Source organism: Peromyscus leucopus, chromosome 7 (assembly GCF_004664715.2).
Source record: "Peromyscus leucopus breed LL Stock chromosome 7, UCI_PerLeu_2.1, whole genome shotgun sequence".
NCBI lineage: Eukaryota > Metazoa > Chordata > Mammalia > Rodentia > Cricetidae > Peromyscus > Peromyscus leucopus.
In genome coordinates this window covers 54,633,306-54,653,882 of record NC_051069.1, presented here as the reverse complement: position 1 = coordinate 54,653,882, position 20,577 = coordinate 54,633,306, and the positions used below count along the sequence as shown (strand labels likewise).

General features: G+C 42.6%; 1 protein-coding gene across 5 annotated transcripts in view; it reads right to left on the bottom strand.

Moving 5' to 3' along the window:
- The window catches only part of Fat3 (FAT atypical cadherin 3), a 602,516-nt gene that overhangs the window by 59,373 nt on the left and 522,566 nt on the right, over positions 1 to 20,577 (bottom strand). For all 5 annotated transcript variants that reach the window (XR_005091996.1, XM_037207739.1, XM_037207740.1 and 2 more), the window contains 2 exons: positions 19,351 to 19,584; positions 841 to 1,230 (listed from right to left, as the gene is read on the bottom strand). Coding sequence is in view for 4 of the 5 variants with exons in the window: in XM_037207739.1 (XP_037063634.1) it covers positions 841 to 1,230; positions 19,351 to 19,584 (624 nt within the window). In the remaining variant the exon portion in view is untranslated. The remainder of the gene's footprint in view (positions 1 to 840; positions 1,231 to 19,350; positions 19,585 to 20,577) is intronic.

Genomic DNA, 20,577 nt, shown 5'->3' with positions numbered 1-20,577 from the left:
AGTTTGAGGAAACTGTTAACTACTCAAAAGTTCTGTTTTTCTCATTTGGAGTTTGTGAGTTATACCCAAAGATTTAAAAGGACTGTAGAATACTGGCAATGGTAATTGAATGTTGGTGGTCATGGTAGTCCCCTTTTTCTGTGCACTGACTAAGGAGAAGCAGGCCTCCTCTGCCATCTTGCATAACAGCTACATACTTCTTGTGTGATTGAGGAAAAGGGCAAAGGTCAGAGATGTGAGAAACTTACCTCCTGCCTGGAAAATGGGAATAAATAGTCTTGACTATTAGAGGATAGTTCCTTCAGAAGAGAGCATACAAAGGTACTCTGAACCAAGATGAGTAGGAACCCATCTAGATAAACACATTTTGGATTGACAACAGCAAATCACCTACTTGATGTTTGGGGGTGATAGCCAACATCAGTCATGGCTGCTGGCCAGAGAGACTGGTTGTCTACCCGTGGATGGGGTACAGAGGCAGCTCACCTCCTGTGACCCTTCATACCATAGGCACATGGGATCCAAGCAGAACACAAATGGAAAGGAGACACAAATAGACTCTTGAACTTTAATGTAAATGTCCCAGCTGTTACTTAGGGAACACATGCTGACACAAACCTCCTAACTAGATGTTCTGTGGTCAACTCATGGGTCAAGAATTTGCCAAGGAAGCCTACTGCTTGGAGCTTGGAATTTAGAAGGGCCATTGTTATGAGCAGGGCACTGAGGTCTGCATGTAGGCCCTGCAAGGAAGGCAAGAGGAACACATAGACCCCACTGAGAAGGGTGATGGGATGAGAGAAGAAACAGGAAGTATTATTGAAATTATCATTTACCCACCTGTCTTTGGGTTTATCCTAAATTTCCCTTGATCGTTCCCAGACCGGATGAGATACGTTATCTCAGCATTTGTGCCGATATCTTTGCTGGTGGCAAAAACAGAGAGGACTTGGGTACCAAGGGAAGTGTCCTCAGGCACTGTTACTAGGTAGTCCCTCCTCTCAAACACAGGGGGGTTGTCATTGATGTCCAGGACAGTGATGGTGACAGAGGCGAGAGAGGAGAGGGATTGTCCGGGACTCTGGTCGGTGGCCCGCACACTGATGTTGTATGATGACTGCTGCTCTCGGTCCAGAGGCTGTTCCAGGATGATGACCCCAGAAGAGCTGTCAATGGAGAAGACCCCACCGGCTGAGTCCTCCAGGGAGTACACAACCTTCCTGTTGATACCTGTGGAGCGACACAAGAATGAGAGAACAAGAACGTAACATCAAGATATTGCACTTTCCTGACTTCTGAAAGACCCGTCCAGAGAAAAAGCCATGATAGAATTAACTCTGACTTTATAGAAATGAAATCTTCAGTTTGCAAAATAGAACAAAATTAAAACTGGGAAATTGACAACCAATACCAAAATTCTTTGGTTATAATTAAAATATACATCATTCAAGTTAATTTTCCCTGAAGAAAATCCAGGGGCCAATAGATGTATGGATAACAATATACCCCAAAGAAAAGCAGAACCAAACTAACCAATCACTTCAGCACATACTTATTGAGAATATACCAGGTGTTAGCGAAGGTGATGGGGGTTCTAGGCACAGATGAGAATCTGAAAGCACCTGACGACTTTGAGAGGGGAGTCATGGCTCATGCCTTAGACGTGAACAGGATTCTTCTAGCTACTGCTCTTAAACAGATTGAAGGCTAACAGATAGGAGACAGGCACCATCCGATGGCCTCCCACAGGACTGTAGGCTTAGCATAAAGGCAGCTTGAGCGAAGGTCTGGGGTTGGCAGTGATAGAAAGCACTGGATTCCATCTCTTCTGAGTGTAGAGGGTACTAGGGGAAGAATGTGAGGTGTCTGTTGAACGTGGAGGTGGTGAAGGAATGCCTTCTGGTGTGGGGCTGGCAGCATATGGGATGCCAGAGAAGAGAGGCTTCAGATGACTCTCAGATGCAGGCTGAGCAACTGCAAAGAGGGAGTTCTCGGTTGTTGAGAAGGAGACAGATGTGGGAGATGTGGGAGAAGGAGACAGATGTGGGAGAAGGAGGTTTGTGGTGAAAGACCTGACATTGAATGAAGACGTTAGGTAGAAGAGGCTGGCATTCAGAAAAGAAGCTCAAACTGGAGTTGCACTTTTGAGCATCATCAGCCATGATTCACATACAAAATGAGACTGTTTGAGGCCCTAAGGACCACAGAGGGAAGAATGAAGTCATGGGGCCAACAAACCTGGGGCTCTCTAGCTGAAAAAGAGCTGACTCAGTGATCTTAAGAAATGTGTTTAGCTCCAAACGTTATCTTAATATGGACTAAAAAAACAAAAACAAAAAACCAAGAAATGTCCACCAATAGATTTCTGAATGACATTACCTGAAGGTTATCTTCATTAGAAGAGTCTAGCTCTTCCAAATGGGCATTAAACCTAAGATTTGCTTCAGTCATTAAAATTTATAAGAAGGAAAGTGGGATGAATTTGTTGGTGGAAACAGCTCCATTCTGATCATAAAATTCCTTTTAGAATAGATTTTAACTTAATATTTTAGTTATTTATGTGTGTGTGCCCTTTTGTTGAGTATGCACAAGTGATGGTGAGAGCCTGTGGAGGCCAGAGGAGGACGTCAGCTCCCCAGGAGTTAGAGTTACAGTGAGCTGCCCAAGAGGGTTCTGGGAATCTGACTCTGGTCCTTGGCAAGACAGCAGGCACTCTTAGCTGCTGAGCCCATCTCGGCCAGCCCTCACAAATCCTCTCAGTGAAGAAAGTCATCTCTCAGAGGCCTTTGGCTATGACGACCAACCGCAATGCCATTTGTGAATCATGGAACCTGGAACACAAGCTTTTTAGGGGAAGGCTTCATTGTATATTTCCTAGCATGACACCTTACTAAGGTGGGGGTGGGGGCGGGCAAGCATTTGGCAAATAAGCACTGAACATCTTACTTCCCCATGTATATTTTCCTTGAAAAACAAACTAATTCCCAGCAAACCAATAAAATCAAGTATCTGGAAGGGATGCTATAAATCACACTCTGTGGCCTTGACTTAAAGGCTGACATAGAGAGCATGTTCTTGGTCCCATTCCCAAGAGTCCATTTTTTTCACCCTAAGTTTCATCATCTACTTTTATTTCTGCTGCAAAACAACTATCCTGTTATAAATATCAACCTCCGATATTTGTGCTCAGACTAAAAACAAATGGACTTTCTCCTTCTGTTCTTGTCCCTTGAACTGTGGTTCAGGGAAGGGCTGGAAGAATGAATTCCTCCATATAACTTGCCGATGTGAATAGGCAAGCATGCAGAAGGGATTGAGTTTGTTCCTTGAAAACAATCACCTCACTGAGTGTCAGAACAGGTGCTCTGGATGCTGTCTAGACTGATTCAGTGTTCTCAGGACACTGTTCAAAGCCATGGAGGAATGTTTACAGAAACACAGCAGCAATTGACACGGATATACCACACAGGTTTTCAAATCACACACATTCCCTATAGGCTTGAATCCCACCCCCAGCATATGGCACACAGTTCTTGCCAAGAGCAGGAAACAGAAAACACAGAGCCTCTCATGTGAGTATATGCTGGGAGCTACTAAATTCACTCCAGTGGTGCAGGAGCCCAGGGCTGAGGGCCTGGCCCGGTTCTCTCAGCATTTTCCTCTATTCCTTGCTCAGATTCCTGGAGGTGTTGTAGGAGACCTGCTCTTGGGCATTTTATCTCTTCAGGCTCAAAGGTCAGTTAAGGAGGAAGGTGACTTCTGATTCACTGCTGAAAACAAGTTGAATTAAGATAGACACGAAGGGAGGCTCACAGCAAGGCCAACTGAAATGTGCCTGTAATGGGGCTGGGTTTCCTTTATTGAGACAGGTAAACAGTATCATTAAAAATAACATGTTTCCCATTCAGTGGTGGCACATGCTTTTAATCCCAGCACTCGGGAGGCAGAGTCAGGCAGTTCTCTGTGAGTTCAAGGCCAGCCTGGTCTACAGAGTCCAGGACAGCTAGGGATGTTACACAGAGAAACCCTGTTTTGAGAAGCAAACAAACAAAAGAACAAAAAGTTCTAGGTCCGCAGCTTTCTCTTCCAGCCTCCTGGTTAGAGTCCACCTCTCTAAGGAGGAGATGCTGTTCTCCTAGCTCATGCTGTCCCTGCTGTAGGAGGGCTGCTTTTACACAGCTCATATGAGTCAGCCACACTAAGACCAGAGATCAGCTCCAGGTTGATTCTGTTCACTGTGACTTGGTGACAAGGCTTTTCTGCAGAACAGCAGAAAGCCATGCTTCTGCCTCCTCATAGTAGCTGACCTACACTCCAACTTCACCTTGCTGTATATTTTCAAATTCAGCAAATAGAGCTAGTTTTATTTGTGTCTCCAGTGGACTTCAACTCCTCTTGTGAGGAGCCTATTGTGAACATGAACCAGAGACTCTATTCCCTGCAAGCTGGGCCACGAAGAGCTTCTGGAATCTTGTGGATGGAAAGGAAACAGAAGATATTTATGCTATTTAATGACTGTTTGAAATTCAGTCATAGAGCTTAAACTAAGTTTTATTGCTTCTGTGAAAAATAATACCTCGTGGGCTGAGATCATCTCCAAAGAGCCAACCCTATGTCAAAGCACTCAGCTTTATATCAGGTTGTCAAAGGCATTAACATCAGCACCAGGTTTGAAGAGCTGGTTCAGCTGGTAGAATGCTTGCCTTCTAAGCATGGGGACCTGAGTTCAACTTAGAATGCTCCAACAAAAGGCGAATGGTGCCCAAAGAATGACACTTCAGAGATTATGTTGATCTGGGCTTGAAAACCAGTGCGCTCTCCTTTTTAACAGGCTCTGTAAGCACAAGGAGCCTTCAGGATTTGCTTCACCCAATTCTCTGTCTGATGCTGATGTCTGCTCTGACTGTCCCTCTGTAGAGCCATGTTGGTGACATCTACCTCTGTGCTCCTTGTCACATACATATGAACTGTCCTACAAACCCTCCTACCCAATTAGTACCCAGTGGTTGTAAGTGGGCCTTTATAATGAAGTGTGGCTAGAGCTGACAGCCAGGTGGGGCTCCCTTTCTCTTCCTGAGACTGTTGCAGGAAACCCTGAGCTGTTCAAAATAGTCACTGCTGAAGACTGGCTATTTGCATGAGAAGGCATGCTAAGATTCAGTCCCCACTGTGAGGTCAAGAGATGGGACATTTAAGATATGAATAGGTCATAAAATTCTGCCCTCAGTGCTTAATGGTTAACAGTAAGTTGGCTATTACGAGGGTGGGCCTGTTATAAAGGACATTGGGACACTTTTCCATGAGATCTTTTGCATTGTAATGGCTTGCCCTATTTTAAGATTCTACAGTCTCCATAAACAAGGAGCCCTTCACCAAATGCAATCCCTTAACCTTCCAACCTCATGAACCATGAATAAAATAAGCCTTTATTCTTTATAAATGAACCAGTCAGGGCTATTCAGTTATAGCAAAAGAAATGGATATGAGAGTTGCTGACTTCTCACTTCTGTACACAGAAGCTGTAGTTGGGGTGGATGATGTTGTAATTCTTACAGTATAGTCCCGCCCTGCCTTCTCTTGATCCATATATATTGTGTTCTGTCTCCTCAGTCAGAGACACATCTCTGTCTCCTCAGACACAGACACATTTACTTCTCCGGCCTGTGCTCGGGCTGTCTTCTGCTCAGAATGTTCTCCTTTTCTCATCTGTCAAAAGCCCTCCACACTTTTTTTCAGGGTGTCCCTGGAGTAGCTTCCTTGGCTACTCCAGCCTTCTTCTCTTCTTTGCCTCCTTGATTCCATTTTTGCTTCTATTGTACACTGAGTTATAAGTGTCTCCTATTCCCACTAGATTAAGGAACTTGTGGGTAGAAGGATTATGTCTTGATCATTTTATTGTCCAACACCGAGAGAGAGAGAGAGAGAGAGAGAGAGAGAGAGAGAGAGAGAGAGAGAGAGAGAGAGAGAGAGCCTGGCATACTAAGAGCCATATTCAATAAGGGAGAAGCACCCAGAGAGAGAAAGCCTGGACATGGTAATGCTAACACACGTGAGTGCAGGAGATTTATGCACCATATGCATATCTTCTGAAAATGTACATGTAGAAAGAATAAATAACCTCAAAAGGACAAAGCATGGAAAGACATGGAATAAGTAATATTAGAATGTGGTGAGGGACTGGAGAGCTGGCTCTGTGGCTAAGAGCACATTTCAGGGCTGGAGAGACAGCTCTGGGTTAAGCGTGCATGCTGCTCTTCCCGAGGAGCCAAGTTTGGCTCAGCAACCATATCTGGTAGCTCACAGCCACCTGAACTCTAGCTCTAGGAGACCTGATGCCTCTTCTGGTCTCTGTGGGCACTGCACTCATGTGCATATACTCACTATACATAGTTAAAAATGATAAGAATAAATCTTAAAAATAAATACAATGCAGATAAAGCATTTGTATATAAAAATGTTTTTGAGTAGATATTTAATTCTGTGGAAATGAAAACCTGATAACCAGTCAATTTTTTCTACAGTGGATACCAGCTGATAAATTATGTTACATTGATATGCAGATAGAGTGCTTTGTACATGGTATTTAATGTAAATGAATAGATGACATGGAAATCTGTTTGTAAATCAGCATAAAAATTTGCAGGTCATAAAACAGTATCAAGTTTATAAGTTTATTTTTATGAAGAGAAAAAGCTAAATGGATTCAGTCAAAATGTTGACTGTTTTGAAGCTGTTTTTCACATTTGCCTAACTTTCCGGATCTTATACAGTGGGCACAGACACTTTGTGAAATATAAATGAGCGTTAAAAAAAATCATGCACTCAGAAAACAATTCTTTAATACCAATTTTGTAAAGTATCCAAGTTTTCAAGTGATTTTTTTCCCAGCCCAGCTCTAATTCTTAATGTACATACCAATTGAAATAATTGTAGAAAATTATACCTACATATTGTATAGGCTTTCTGATGGGTGTTTCCATTGTTCATTTTAGTTCATCATGCTTAGAAAGATACTAATGCTACTTAGAAAATTGCTTTTGTCAAAGGCCCCATTATAAAGTTACTGCAAAGAGTATTTTTAAACTAAATTTCACACTTTAATTAAAGCAATTAGAGGAAATGGCTGGCCTAAAATTCTTCTCTCATCTTCAGTAGAAGGCAAGTACTATCCCAGGGAGTCAAATAGCCTAGGCTGAGTGCTCCTGTTTTATCTTTAAAATATATGTTGGGATAATATAAAATTAAACTGGAAGTTCCTATGACGAAGTCCAGGAATTAGCAATACTTTTAGCTTAGCAATTACTGTCCTTATAATATACTTTCTAATGACTTCTGTTTTAAGTGCCATTTAAAAGTTTTCCAGTGGGTGATGACTAAAGCTGCCACATTCTCTTGGGCAGAGCATCAACTCCCAGAGTTTGAAGCTCCCTTTAAAAGGTCCAAAGTAGACAGAAGGCTGCCATGACTAGGTCATCCAACATCTCCTGGGTGTGTGCCAAGTAAGTTGGCAGCAGCTCTTTCACTGGGTCTGATGGCAAGATTGTGGCCCCAACCCAAAACAAAACCCCAGGCCCTTTGTTTAGAAACATGAAGACATCCAGCACAGCTACATCAGAGAATTAAATCAGGAAAGGGCCCCTCTAAGCAAGGGGCATTATTCTGCTTGGACAGCATGGACTGTACACCCAAGAAGCCGACTCCTGTGCAGTGAGATTCCCTGTGACATGGAGAAAGCTACAGATTGCATAGCCTGGTCTTGTACTAGACCTGATATAGTTAATGTGGGTAAATTAATTAATCTACAAAGAGCTAAAAAACCCACCATCTTTGCTAGCATCCTGGACTTCTGTGCTATGCTGTGACCCAGTGATGATGCTCCCAAAGTTTCATACATGGAACGTTGAAGAGGAGCTGGACTAATTGATTCAGTCTTCACTTAGTCACTTACTCATGTACGTACTCAGTAAGTGCCTGGGGCCTCCTGCTGCACAGTACGCATTGAGGGTCTCTAGTACTTCCATGCAACCTCAAACACTCCCAATTTCTCAGGAAACAAAGGTGTAGAACTGATTATCGGGAAGGATTGGTGAGAAGTTTCTCAGAGACTAAAGTTGCTAATTTGAGTCATGAAGGAAGGGCAGATGTCGTCAGGAGTGTTAAGGTGGAACCATCACAGATAAAGAGAGCATTGGGAGAGATGCAAGAACAAGGGAAGTCATGCATGCTGAAACTGCCATTTACTCACAAGAAGACAAAGGGCTTAGTGTTGATAAAGCCATAATGGTGAAACTGCCTGTTCTCAGAACCAGCCCAGAGATACCAGTTCATTAGAACCAATCAGTCCTGGAGTAAAATAGAAACTGGGCCTAAGTTAATGAGGAGGGAAATCAGCAAAAAGATAAGGATGCTTGCGAGGGCTGGCTTGGAAAAGGTGTCTGAGTTGAACGTGTTCTGTGATATCTAAGCTCAAGGAACTCACCAGCAGATGTTATTGAGCATGCCTGTCAGGGAGGTCTCACGGTGGGATGATACTACAGATGAGAGCCTCAATGTGCCTACAAGGCAGGAAGTCACACCGGGGTCCTTGGCATTTCTGCACAAAATGCCAAGAGTAGGAAGAAATTCTCCAGTTGTGAGTCTTCCTTGAGGCCACCCCTGCATTTCTGTGCTTTGCATAAGCCCCTCATCCAGAGAGGGGCTGCCAACATGTGAATGTGAGTGGGGAGCGGTAGAGGCCACCGTGATCCCTTGGTAGAAATCAGAATTCTCCACTCACGCTTCTTTAGAAGGAATTACAATTTCATTTGACAACTAGTGTTTTGGTCCACACTCACTGAGTTAACAGATAACAGGTAGAGAAATTGGATTTTATAAAAGGTAATAATAAGTGTAACTTATGTGTCAAATGCAAAGACTCCTAATCTGAGCAGGGCAATAAGGTTCACTAGAGAAAAAACTAGTTCAGGCCTACCTACCTTACTTCAGTTTTCCCAAATCAGATCTTAGATGTGGAGTGTGTCCTGTTGCCATTTTAGGATGCTTATTTATTTACCCCTTTGTTTTGAATAAAGGTGTTTCTGATAATACCTAGAATTATAGCCAGTCTGAAGATGGTGTGGAGGTCCAGAGTGTTGGGGAACTTACTCCAATGGCTAGTAAAAGATAGAGCATTTTTTAATCCAGTCTTATATCCTAATGTTATTCTGAGTTCATTCCCAGAGTGTGACATAGGAAAGGTAAGTGTCTCAAGCTTGTATTGAGCCACATATACTACTGAAGGGACCCTGATTCTGGGAGAAGGAAAAGAATCCAGGGGAGTCTTAATGGGCCTCAGAGTCCTTCACTGTCTCCAAGCCACTCACCATTGAACAGACACCTGGGGAAGCCACTTCACTTTGAACAGCTTCTCCATCTGCAGGTAGGAGGACCAAGATCCTCTGCTTCAGGAATGTGGTACATGTGAAAGTTCTTTGAGATCTGGAGAATGGCCTTATGCATAATATTATATACACACACGCGTGCGCACGCACACACACATGGGGAGAGTGCATTTGTATATGTGTACATGTTTGCATGGGTGTGGGTACTTGGATGTAAGTCTGTGGGGGCAGAAGTCAACCTCAGATGTTGTTCCTCAAGTGCCATCTACCTTTTAACTTATTTTTGAGATAGCGTCTCTCACTGGTCTGGAACACACTGGTTAGACAAGGCTGGCTGGTCAACAAGCCCCAGAGATAGACCTCTCTAGTTCTTTAGTGTTGAGATTACAAGCACATGCCATCCTGTGTAGCATTTTATTATACCATAGACAGAGGCTTGGAACACATTGTTCTCCAGAAAATGACTTAAATCTCTCAGTCCTCACAGAGGGTTATTTAATTTTTAGTGATATTTTAATAATCCCTCAGCCACCTTCAAAGATTTAATACTTCAGACAATATTGGAGCTTGGGGAAAGGAACACACAAACCTATATTTATTCCTAACCTGTGCAGCTCAGCGGTAATGATTTCTAAGGCATCAGGAAAAACATTGATTCATATGATGCTTACAGGAGAATGGGAGAAATCAGGATTAAATCCCCCTTAGAATATTTTCCAGGAGAAATTAGAATATTGGTTCGAGGTGTTGAGGTCCTCTCTTTAAAGTCTTCTGGGGTCAGTCTCTATGTCTCTTCAAAAAGGGACAGTTTGGGCTGGATTTCAGTAGTGACATTGTAAACATCTACTAGGATTATGATTTTCATAGGAAAGAGTTATCACATCCACCCGTCCCTCAACCATGTCAAAGTAGCTGTGGTCCCTAGGTGGCTGAACTGGTCCCCATGGGGTTTAGCATGGGTCTGCATAAGACCCTATGTTTCTCAGAGAGATAACCACTGTGCAGGGGATTCCCAGCGATGCATGGATAGATAGAATTTAAGATGCCTATGAACTTGCCTTTATGTATTTCTCTATTGCTCCATAGCAGGTTGCTTAAGACCCTAACAGCATAGTATAATGAATACACACTATGACATACTTTTGATGCATCAGAAATCTAGGTGTGGCTTTGCTGGCTGTTTCTCCATTATGGGTTCTTATGAAGTTGCTAGTACATTGTGAGGTGGGATGTGAGTTCATCTGTTAGCTCAGTGAGGGCAGCAGGTTTGACTTTCAATTTGACTCATGTAGTTTTAAGTGAACCCTGATCCATTCATTGCCATGTGGGTTCCTCACAGCTATGCAGTGGTTGCTCCCTGCTGTGAGTAAAACAAGAGAGAGTGAGAGAGAGCCCTCTGGACTGGACTATGGCCCCCTAAAATTCATGTGTCAAGGCTGTATTCTTTAAGAGATGGGATGGAAGATGGGAGGTAATTTAGGGTTAAATAAGGTCATTGGGAGGAAGTTAATGTGAGGCAATGGGAGCTCTTCAAAAACAAAAACAAAAAACAAACAAACAAACAAAAACAAAAATGAAAGAAACAAAGAAAATGATACTTTTCTGTCCCACCTAGTATACATAAGAAAGGCCATGTTAGTCCAGAACAAGAAGACAGAGGTCTGCAAATCAGAAGGAGTTCCCTCCCCCGGTCCTAACCAACGCACACCCTGACTCTAGACCATGAAATTCTAGAACTGTGAAAAATAAATTTGTTTAAACTTCCTAGTGCTTCATTACAGCAACTGAGGTGACTCAACAGACGTAGCTGACGTAGCTACAGTGAATGTCATGGCCTTTTAAAACCTACTAGCCAAAGTGGTACCAAGGGAAGAGCACATTCCAGGAAGCCAAAGTCACTGGGCTCAAGGTTAGAGCAGCTACCAGAGGGAGAACAGCTGTGGTGGTCTGAGTAAGAATGGCTCCCATAGGCTGACATATCTGAATGCTTAGTCACCAGGGAGTGGCACTATTTGAGAAGGATTAGGAGGTGTGGCTTTGTTAGAGGAAGTGTGTCACTGGAGATGGACTTTGAGACTTCAAAGGACCGTGTCAGACCTAGTCTCTCTCTCTCTCTCTCTCTCTCTCTCTCTCTCTCTCTCTCTCTCTCTCTCTCTCTCTCTCTCTCCTCTCTCTGCCTGTGGATCAAGTAGTAGTTCTCAACCACTTCTCTAGCACCATGCCTGCCTGCATGCAGCCATTCTCCCTGCCAAGATGATGATGGACTAAGCCTCTGAAACTAGAAACCAGTCCCTAATTAAATGTATTTTTCTTATAAAAGTTATCCTGGTCATGGTCTCTTCACAGCAATAGATAGTGACCTAGACAATCGCTGACATCTTCATGTTCATTAATTTCTAAATAGATTTGAAAGCATGTTCAATACCTGATGTAGGCAACAAAGACAGTAGTACATGCGGAGCCTGTGATTTTATAGCCCTACTGTGCTGGATCTTGGTATTAATGTACTAAAGAAGAAATGCACATGAATGCAACTTTAGAATAGCAACTTTAGAATTTACCTGGATTGATATATTTAATTTGTAATGTTTCTATTTTTATGAATTGCAAATAGTCTTCTGAGAGATGATCTAGTGATGTAACCAAGTGCTCAGGTGTTTGAGACACAGAAGGAGAGTCCTTGAGTGGCTCTCAGTGCCTGTTTAGGAACAGTAGGTCATGCTCACCTGGGAACTATCTGAAATGTAATTACCGCTGTGCTTTGCCTCTCAGACCACTGAGTCTTAAACTCTAGAGGAGGGCCATTGCCAGTGGGGCTCTAGTAATGGGGCTTCTGACTCTGGTGCATGCATAGTCATCCGACTGAACTGGCTGCTTGCTGACATCTGAGGGCCCTCGGGTGACACCAGCACAGGTAGTCCAGGGAACTAACTTGAGCACCACTATTTCAATAGCATTATGAGATCCCCTGCATGTCTGTTCCCCAGTTCTCCTGAGCTCCCTTTTCCAATACCTGCTGTCCTGCCACCAGCTTACGGCGCAGAACAAGTAAAGCCTGCAACGTACTCATATAGTAAATTGAACAACGGCATGCCAAGGGCAGGGCTGTTATGAGAAGTGGGAACAATGCATCTGAGCCCTGGCCCAGTGCCTGCCATGGAACAGTAGCTGTAAAAGTGGATGTTAACAGCAACATTACCATTATTGTCAGTTGTTGTCCTTAAGGAGTGCTGTTCTTGCTTGGGAAGGTGTGAGATTGGTAGTCATGCAAAATACATCACACCAAAATGTTATGATATGCTGAGGGAATTCAAGGCAGAAAATGGAGTGCCAATGGGGAAAATGGGGCATTCCAAGTTCTAGGAGACATCCTTTCCATGCTGAACGAATCTCACACTGACATTGAGGTTGGCGAAGCAAGCTACGGTCACTCTAATGTTATGCAAGAGGGAGGCCAGACTTGCCCAAGGCCATAGGCTGCTAATCATCTAGGCATCTCTACAAATATGTGGCATTTTGGTCCATTTGTTTATTAAGGGATCTGTGTCTTAGGGGCATCTGGGGCCATCCCTGTGGCTTTGTCCATAGGACCCAGAGGAGGCTAGGTACAGCTTCATCTGGGGTGTGAGGCTTTGAGGGTGTAGAATGCTTAGGGAACCAAAGCAAAAGAAAGTCTGAGAACATGTGCATAGATCCCTTGCAGCATCCACATGAGCCAATTTGCTCCTGACTCCACAGGCTGTTCCCTTCCCCAGGACTGAACGTGGTAGACACTTCAGAGTTCAGATTCCCCTCTTCTGTTCCTGTGTGTTTCTGTATTTGCCTCTGAGGTCCCGTGCAAAGGTGCCATGTTTAGCCAAGTCCTCACCAGATTGCTCTCACAGAGTATGGTGAATATATTTACTTTTCCTCATGAGGGAATCAGAAGGGTGATCATGGGAGGTGGCTCTTTACTTTGGCCATCAGATTTGAGAAGCTTGGGCACAGCATAGAGAACATCTCTGATTCTCACAGAATGGCACAAGTACTTTACATTCCATTCCAGGAAGAGGCCAAGGCACTTGAACATTGCTGCTGGTTCAAACATTTCACCTACATACTTTCTTTTGCTCTTTCTGGTTCTCCAGAAGTGGCACTAGAAAGGAGAAACACTGGACAGGTTCATCTGAAATAGTTTTGTCAAAGAGATCTGGAAGCCCCCAGTGTTTCCTTTAGAGTACACTCCCTCACATAGCTCTCCTCCCTTTGATCAGGACCTATGCTCTCAGAGTTAATAGTTGACCAAGCCCCTGGGGAAGTCCTGTACATTTTTATATGTACAGGAAGACTGGTTCTTCTAGTTTCTGCTCCATGAATAGTACAGGACCCATTATGCCATGGTCCTCATGAGGGATTTGCTGTACAAATTCCCAATGGCCAAATGAGCTGTGATTATCATAAGTGTCCCCTAGGAAGAATGGTGCAGGGACAGTAGAATCACACACTCAGGTCAGAATGGAAGTTTTCAGGTTCCTTGGTCTTCCTGCTTCCTTCTTTTCTATTAATAGAAGGATGTTATCTTCTAACTTTAGAGGAAGAACCCCCTTCTGTTAGCCTCAGAGCTTTTCATATCTCTGAATATAATTACCGGTCCATACCATATCTTTGTTTGGAACTTATGATCTTTCTGCTCATGTCCATCTGTTCCCTAAGGTTGAGATTTCAATGAGACTGCCTTGCCATTGACCCAGGCCCCTGCCAAAGTTTGTAGATTTCACACTTGAATCTCCCTCTGGGCCTCCTCTGATCCTTCTTATTTTGGTCCTTGTGGTCTTTCTCAACAATTTTTTAGGATATTTTTCATACTCTTGTTTGTCCTGTTCTAATCCACTTTAGATGCTCCTACTGTGTCAGGCTTCCATACACCCAGAATTGGTAATTCATTTCTTAAACATGCTCATCCATTTTCTTTCTGATTGAGTACCTGATATGTAGTCTTCCTGAATGATCATAGACACACCCTGCCCAGTTTTCTGGTTCCATCTCCTTTCCTCTGTCCTGGACTACATGCTGTTCTTCCAGCTCTTTAATTGGCTTTACAGAGTCTCATCTTTATGACTTCATCTTCATGGTCCATGGTCTTCCTAAGTCTGTTCTTACTGAAGACTATTCCCAAGTCCCACTTATTCTGGGGCTCAACATTTATGACTTACTCCTTGACTTTTGAGTATCTTGAGGACTATCTCTCTATATAACTCATCTTGGAAAGTCTTACTGTTCCATTTACAGCAATTGTTACCCTGGTGCTCATTAAGTATGGGTTAAGTTGATTGGAAAATACCTGAGGTGTGCTCTGAGCCTGTACACTTCTAAGATCCCCCAAATTCTAAATTTTGTGGGAATTAGGTAACAAGAAAGGAGCAACTGGCTCATTAGAATACATTCCTTTCTTTATGCTCTTTATTCATAGTAAGAAAACATTCCTCCCCACATCCCAGTATCTAGAAAATGGTATTTTCATAAACCAGGGGCTGTAGCATATTTATTTACACTTTACAAATTTACACTTTTTTTCATGCCATGTTGCCTAAAATGGTCACAAGCTTTTTGTTCTGATCCTTCACACCATGTGTTTCTTTTGATAGGAAAAACAAACAAACAAAAAACAAGTAATCCACCCCAAATGAAATTCTGATAGGCAGAATTATTATCCATTTGATTAGCTATGAAATTTTTCCCTCCCCAGTATATTCTTTCTTTTTAAGGCATGCAACCACAGTGTGCTTTATAAGTCAGCTTGCTTTTCTGAAATATAAGAAAAGTGCAACTTTTCTTTTTCTTATCTCCTTTCTAAGCATGCTTTTCCATACACGTTGGGCTTCACTGTTCCTCTAGAGACAGCTTTCTCACTGCGGGGCTGCCTGCCCAGCTGTGGCACCTGACCTCCACCCTGGCTTCACTTAAGCAGCATCCTTTTCCTCTCTTTTCTTTCCACTCTCCTCCAGGAAACTGCTGGGATTTAAGGCTTGCCCCACTCCGTGCTTTGTGTTGCTCTGTTTCTTGTTGTTTGTTTTGTTTTTGTTTAAATTCTAATAAAATCGTCCTCTTTGAATAAATCTCGGCTTTGCTTGACTTTTTGAAAAACAAGCAAAATGAACAAACAAACAAAAAACAACAAAATCAACCCCCTGAGCTCCTAAGAACTGTTAATATCTAAAAGGTCTACTAAACCTAGCAGATTAACCACAGAAGTACTGCTTAAAAGGCCAAGACATCCTTGTCTTTACTGAAAAGATTATTAAACTTTCATAAATTTGGGGTCATGAAGCCATGTCACCACTTTATGGGGCTGAGGATATTTTCATTTTACAGGAAAACTAAGAACTTACTGCTAAAATCTAGACAGTTACCATGCTATTTCTTAGAACTCATAAAATAGGTGTAAAATTATCTTCCTCTGTTTTATTTTATTCTTGATGGAAGAAATTCTTATAACATTATTTTTCATTCATTATGAATGATTCATTGAAAGGACCTGTTTGACTAAAAGAAATAATATGTTTAAAAAGAAGAAACCCAAAAAGTGAAGGTCTTTGGACTTGGAAATTCAGGAATCAGATTTTAGATTAGTATCTTGTCATGTCTCTACAAAGTACAGTGACCAAGTATACAATACAGCCCAATGATGGCTGTCAGACTCCATTTGGAGTACGATGACAAAATATTTTTCATGAGTAACTTAGAGGTACCAAAATTTTGTTACAGTTCTGGGGGCTGGAAAGTCTAAAACCAAGGCACCAGCAATTCTGGTGTCTGACGAGGCTGACTCCTCAAAGATGCTCCCTATGTATCCTCACAGCCAGAAGGGGCAACAGGATCCCTCCCTCCAGCTTCCTTGATAAAGGCATTCAACACTCTTCATGGGCCCACACTTTGGTTACATGCACTCCCTTCCCTTCAAAGGCTGCATCTCAAGACAAACACATTAAGGGTGAGATTTCAATGAAAGCATTTTAGGACACAAAAATTCATGAGCAGACACCAGTAAAATTAGTTTACCATTTCATGTAAAGGGATATTCCTAACAGAAGTCTCCTGAGCCAAACAGATCCATAACTTGTCACTAGAAGTTAATTCAATAACTTAGATAAAGCTGAAGCAAGTTCTGCTAAGAGAAAACATGCCAACCTCAAAAGGGACAAATGATAGGATTTGGGTTAATAACATTTTAAATAATGAAATAGGAGATATAGAGGTAAATGTTTGGCAGTGTATAGAAATTGGGAGGGAGGCAGGAAGGTGTGGTCATGATGGTGTGAGAGGAGCCTTGTGCTGGGTAAGGATGCTGGAGGCTTTGTGAAAGTACACAGTGATAGTGCTGCGTGTGCAGCCATGCTCACTCCCAGGAAAGGTGATGATGCCTAGTGGATTCCACCTATGTCAGCCTTGTGATTTCAGTAACAGTTCTGTAGTTAGGCAGGACATCTCCATGGGGGATTGGGCTAAGTGAAAGTTAAAAACTCCTGTGACTCTATAATTATTTCAGAATGACTTTCTTTAAGGAAGATGGAAATGTCTTTATTCTTTTAGAGGATGGGTTGGAACTGAGGTTTCGTGGTCCTGTCAGTGCATGGGGGGCCTTTCTATAGAGGGGTCAGTGGCTACCTTTTAAGCCCAGCTGCTCTTGAACACATTATAGGACCCGAATGCATAGAACTCATATCTTCTGAGAGCCATGATATTTATCAAGTGCTAGAGATTAAAATATCAAGCAATAACCTGACTTTTATATAACAATAACTAAATTGAGCTCTGTATAACACTGTATAAAGAAAACAAAACACACTAGAGGGCCAGATTCAGCTTCACAGCTATGTGTGTGAACTCAACTTCCACACATTTCATTTGGCCCCATAATGAGTCCCCAATTCAACCACCTGATAATCATTCTACACTGCTTCCTCTAGTCTTTCGCCCTAGGAAAGACAGAGAAATTTACCTTGGAGACCCATGTCCTTTTGGGGCCACTAAAGACTGTGTCTTAAACTCTCAGTCATGACACTCAGAGACCTTCTGATGACAGTTCAGACAGACACTACTGTGAGCTCTGATCAAATCCCCCACTATCACTTTCTCAGCTTGGTGCATGGGCAATGGTGGGTCCTCGGTTTGTATTTCTTAAGGCACTCATTTGTTCTACCCCAGCTATCACAGTTCTTTTGTGGAGTAAACTCTCCCTTTCCAGTTTTGCATGTGTTTCCTGATTTGAACTCAGGCTACCAGAGAGAGCAAGTGACATGCATCTTTAATTGCTGAGACATTGGCCAGCCCTGTTATGGTTCTTTTGAGAAAATGAACAAGAGTCTGGTATTGTACAGGAGGTTTCTTAAGGTTGACATGATGGCCAGGCACACATATTTCCTACACTGTTGTCTATGGTACCCAGGTCCTTCCTTGGTCTCCATGTGAGGCTCTGCAAAGAAGCCTTCTACTTATTATGGAAAATGTGAAGATCAAAATATAATAAGGTCTCCATCAATTTTTTTCTTCTTCCAGGTCTTTCTATCCCTGTCCTGATAAATGAGAAGAAATTAGATATTCCTCCCACCTCATCTGCCAACCTGGTTAGCTGAGCAGACAGAAGTGAAGGAGGACACATAGCTAACCATGAAGTACACCCCCCCCCCCCCCCCATGCAAAAAGTGAATGAGTGACAGAATTGAAGGCTTTCAGCTTTTGAAATTTTATCTATGGACTAATTATCAAGTCAAATTTTAAATTGTTAAAAGACTCATTAGCATTAACTCTGTCCTCTTTTCCCAAAAGTCTTCAGATAAGAGTCCAGAGAATCTTTCCTAATCTTCATTTGAAAAAGATTATTTGCAGTTATTACATAATTATGTACTAACAAATAGTCTTTTGTTTGCCATTTTCCACAATAATATACATGCTTTTAAAGAATCGGTCTCGGCCTTAAAATTATGCTAATGTGATAAGAGCAATAACTCAAGTGTAGCCTCTAATTTCTGTAAGGGAAAATATGAAGAGACCCTGGGTGCTACGTTTGTTTTCAGCTAATTATCATGTATTTGCTTTTCCATTAGTCCAATAATTTTTCTATCAATTCAGAATTAAGCAGTAAGACAGTGAATTATATAAAGGCCTGCTTAGCATAACAGACACACCCCATCATTTTCTAGTCCTCTGATTTACAGCTCTTAAAACGTACAAGCAAAAGGCTCTGTATGCCCTTTCATATTTATATTCCATCATATGGTCACCTCAATAACTTATGCATTCTTAGAAGGGCTACCTCGCAATTAACTCCAGTCTCCTCCAACTCATCATCTCATTATGTAAAAAGGATTTGAACATAAACTTTATTAGTGACTTCAGTTCTAAGTCTTTCTTATCTCTTCCCCCCTCACTCTGCCTAGTGGTGTCTGTTTGTAAGTAATGGGGGTTGGGTAGAGGGATGGGACTCTGGAAAATGCCAGTTTAAAGAGTCCACATTGGACTACTGGCCGATTTAATAATTGGTCTTTGCACTGTGAGACAGTACAATAAAGACTGTCATATTCCAGCAGAGGCTCTGTCACGAGCCTTCTTAGAAATGGGAATGCACGCTCCCTGCTGCACAACACAGTGTTCTAACTGTGTTTAGGAGGAATAGGCAAGTAAGAATGCTATTGTTTTCATTTTTATGTTTTAAAATGAAGATCACAAAAGCAAAAGACCAGAGCCTATAAACTATCCCGACATCCTTAGCTACCAGGTCCGGGGATCCCAGTTCTCTTTCTAGGACTCTAGCGGAGGAATGGGGGAGGAGGAGGTGGAGGAGAACATGTGGAGTTCTTCCTACATAAGAGGTACACAAGCTCAGGAGTGAAAACCTGGCTTACTGAACGTGTTCTGCAGGAGAAGTTTCTAGAACCTACTCCTGTGAGGAGTGTGCCAATATGGGAAACGCTTGGCTGGTGAACTGACTTACCAACATCCGGGTCCACTGCCTGCACTCTGGTCAGCAGAGCCTTAGTGGCTGTGTTCTCGTAGACACACGCAGTGTAGTGGTCGGAGGAAAACACAGGGGGGTTATCATTCACGTCTTCCAGGAGCAGGAGGACACTGGAGTGGCAGAAGCGGCCGCCCCCGTCAGTGGCCCTGGCAATCAGGCTGTATACTGGGATCCTCTCCCGATCCAACAGGGCCAAGGTTTTTAACTCGCCTGTGAAACAAAAACAGCAGCATAGTTGGTCTGGCTTTTCAAAAACGATCTTTCCATGGAAAAGCAGAAAATCAATTGTATGAGGAATTCTAAATGCAAGTACCAAGGACATAAGGTCTAAGTGCCTTGGAAATTGAAGAAATAGAGCAAACTCAATTTTTAGGCATCAGGGAAATAGCCCGGAATTTTAGATGCACTGACAAACCAACTGCTTGACCTTCAGATTAATTATTGCTTTTACAAGGTTCCCAGGGCTTGTCTCTTTTGGTGAATGGGGGAAGCTCTCACAGATGGATGGTTCCAGGTATATAATTGTCCTGGTATCCATGACCCAGAGACCCAGGAGCACAGTATCCTGTTTCTAAACATGCAGCTTTTTTATCCCATCTTTTAGAGGGAAATAAAACCATCAAAACCAGCTGGCTTTAACAGAAAAGTCTTGAGGGGCCCTGTGATGATTGACATAGGTCAGTTTGACAGGACCTAACCAGGATCAACAGGAGTCAAGGTTCCTGGAATATTAAAGAGAGGTTATCTAAATTAGAGATTCCTCAGAGATTTTCTTGAATAGGATGGTTGAGACATAAAAACCCATCTTAAATATAAGAGGCTCCATTCCCTGGACTGGGATCTTGGACTGTGCAAATGGAGTGTGAGCAGAGTACTGGAATTCATTTCTCTGTCTCTAGACTGTGGAAGCAATGGGACAGTCCAGCTACCCCAAGCTCCTACCACAGGGGCCCCCCATCATGATGGACTGTGCCCTAGAGCTGTGAGCCAAGATCAGCTCTTCCTTCCCTATATTGCCTTTGCCAGGTTGTTTTTTCACAGCAGCTGGAAAAGTAACTAATGTAGGTTCTAGCATTATAAGGATCAAGCTGAGTATATAAAATAATGGGGTTCTAATGTATTAGTTCATATTTGTGCCATATTACCATCTCTCCTTCCCCCTCTTTCTTTCTCTTTTCAAACAGTCTCCCTTCTACTGTCACA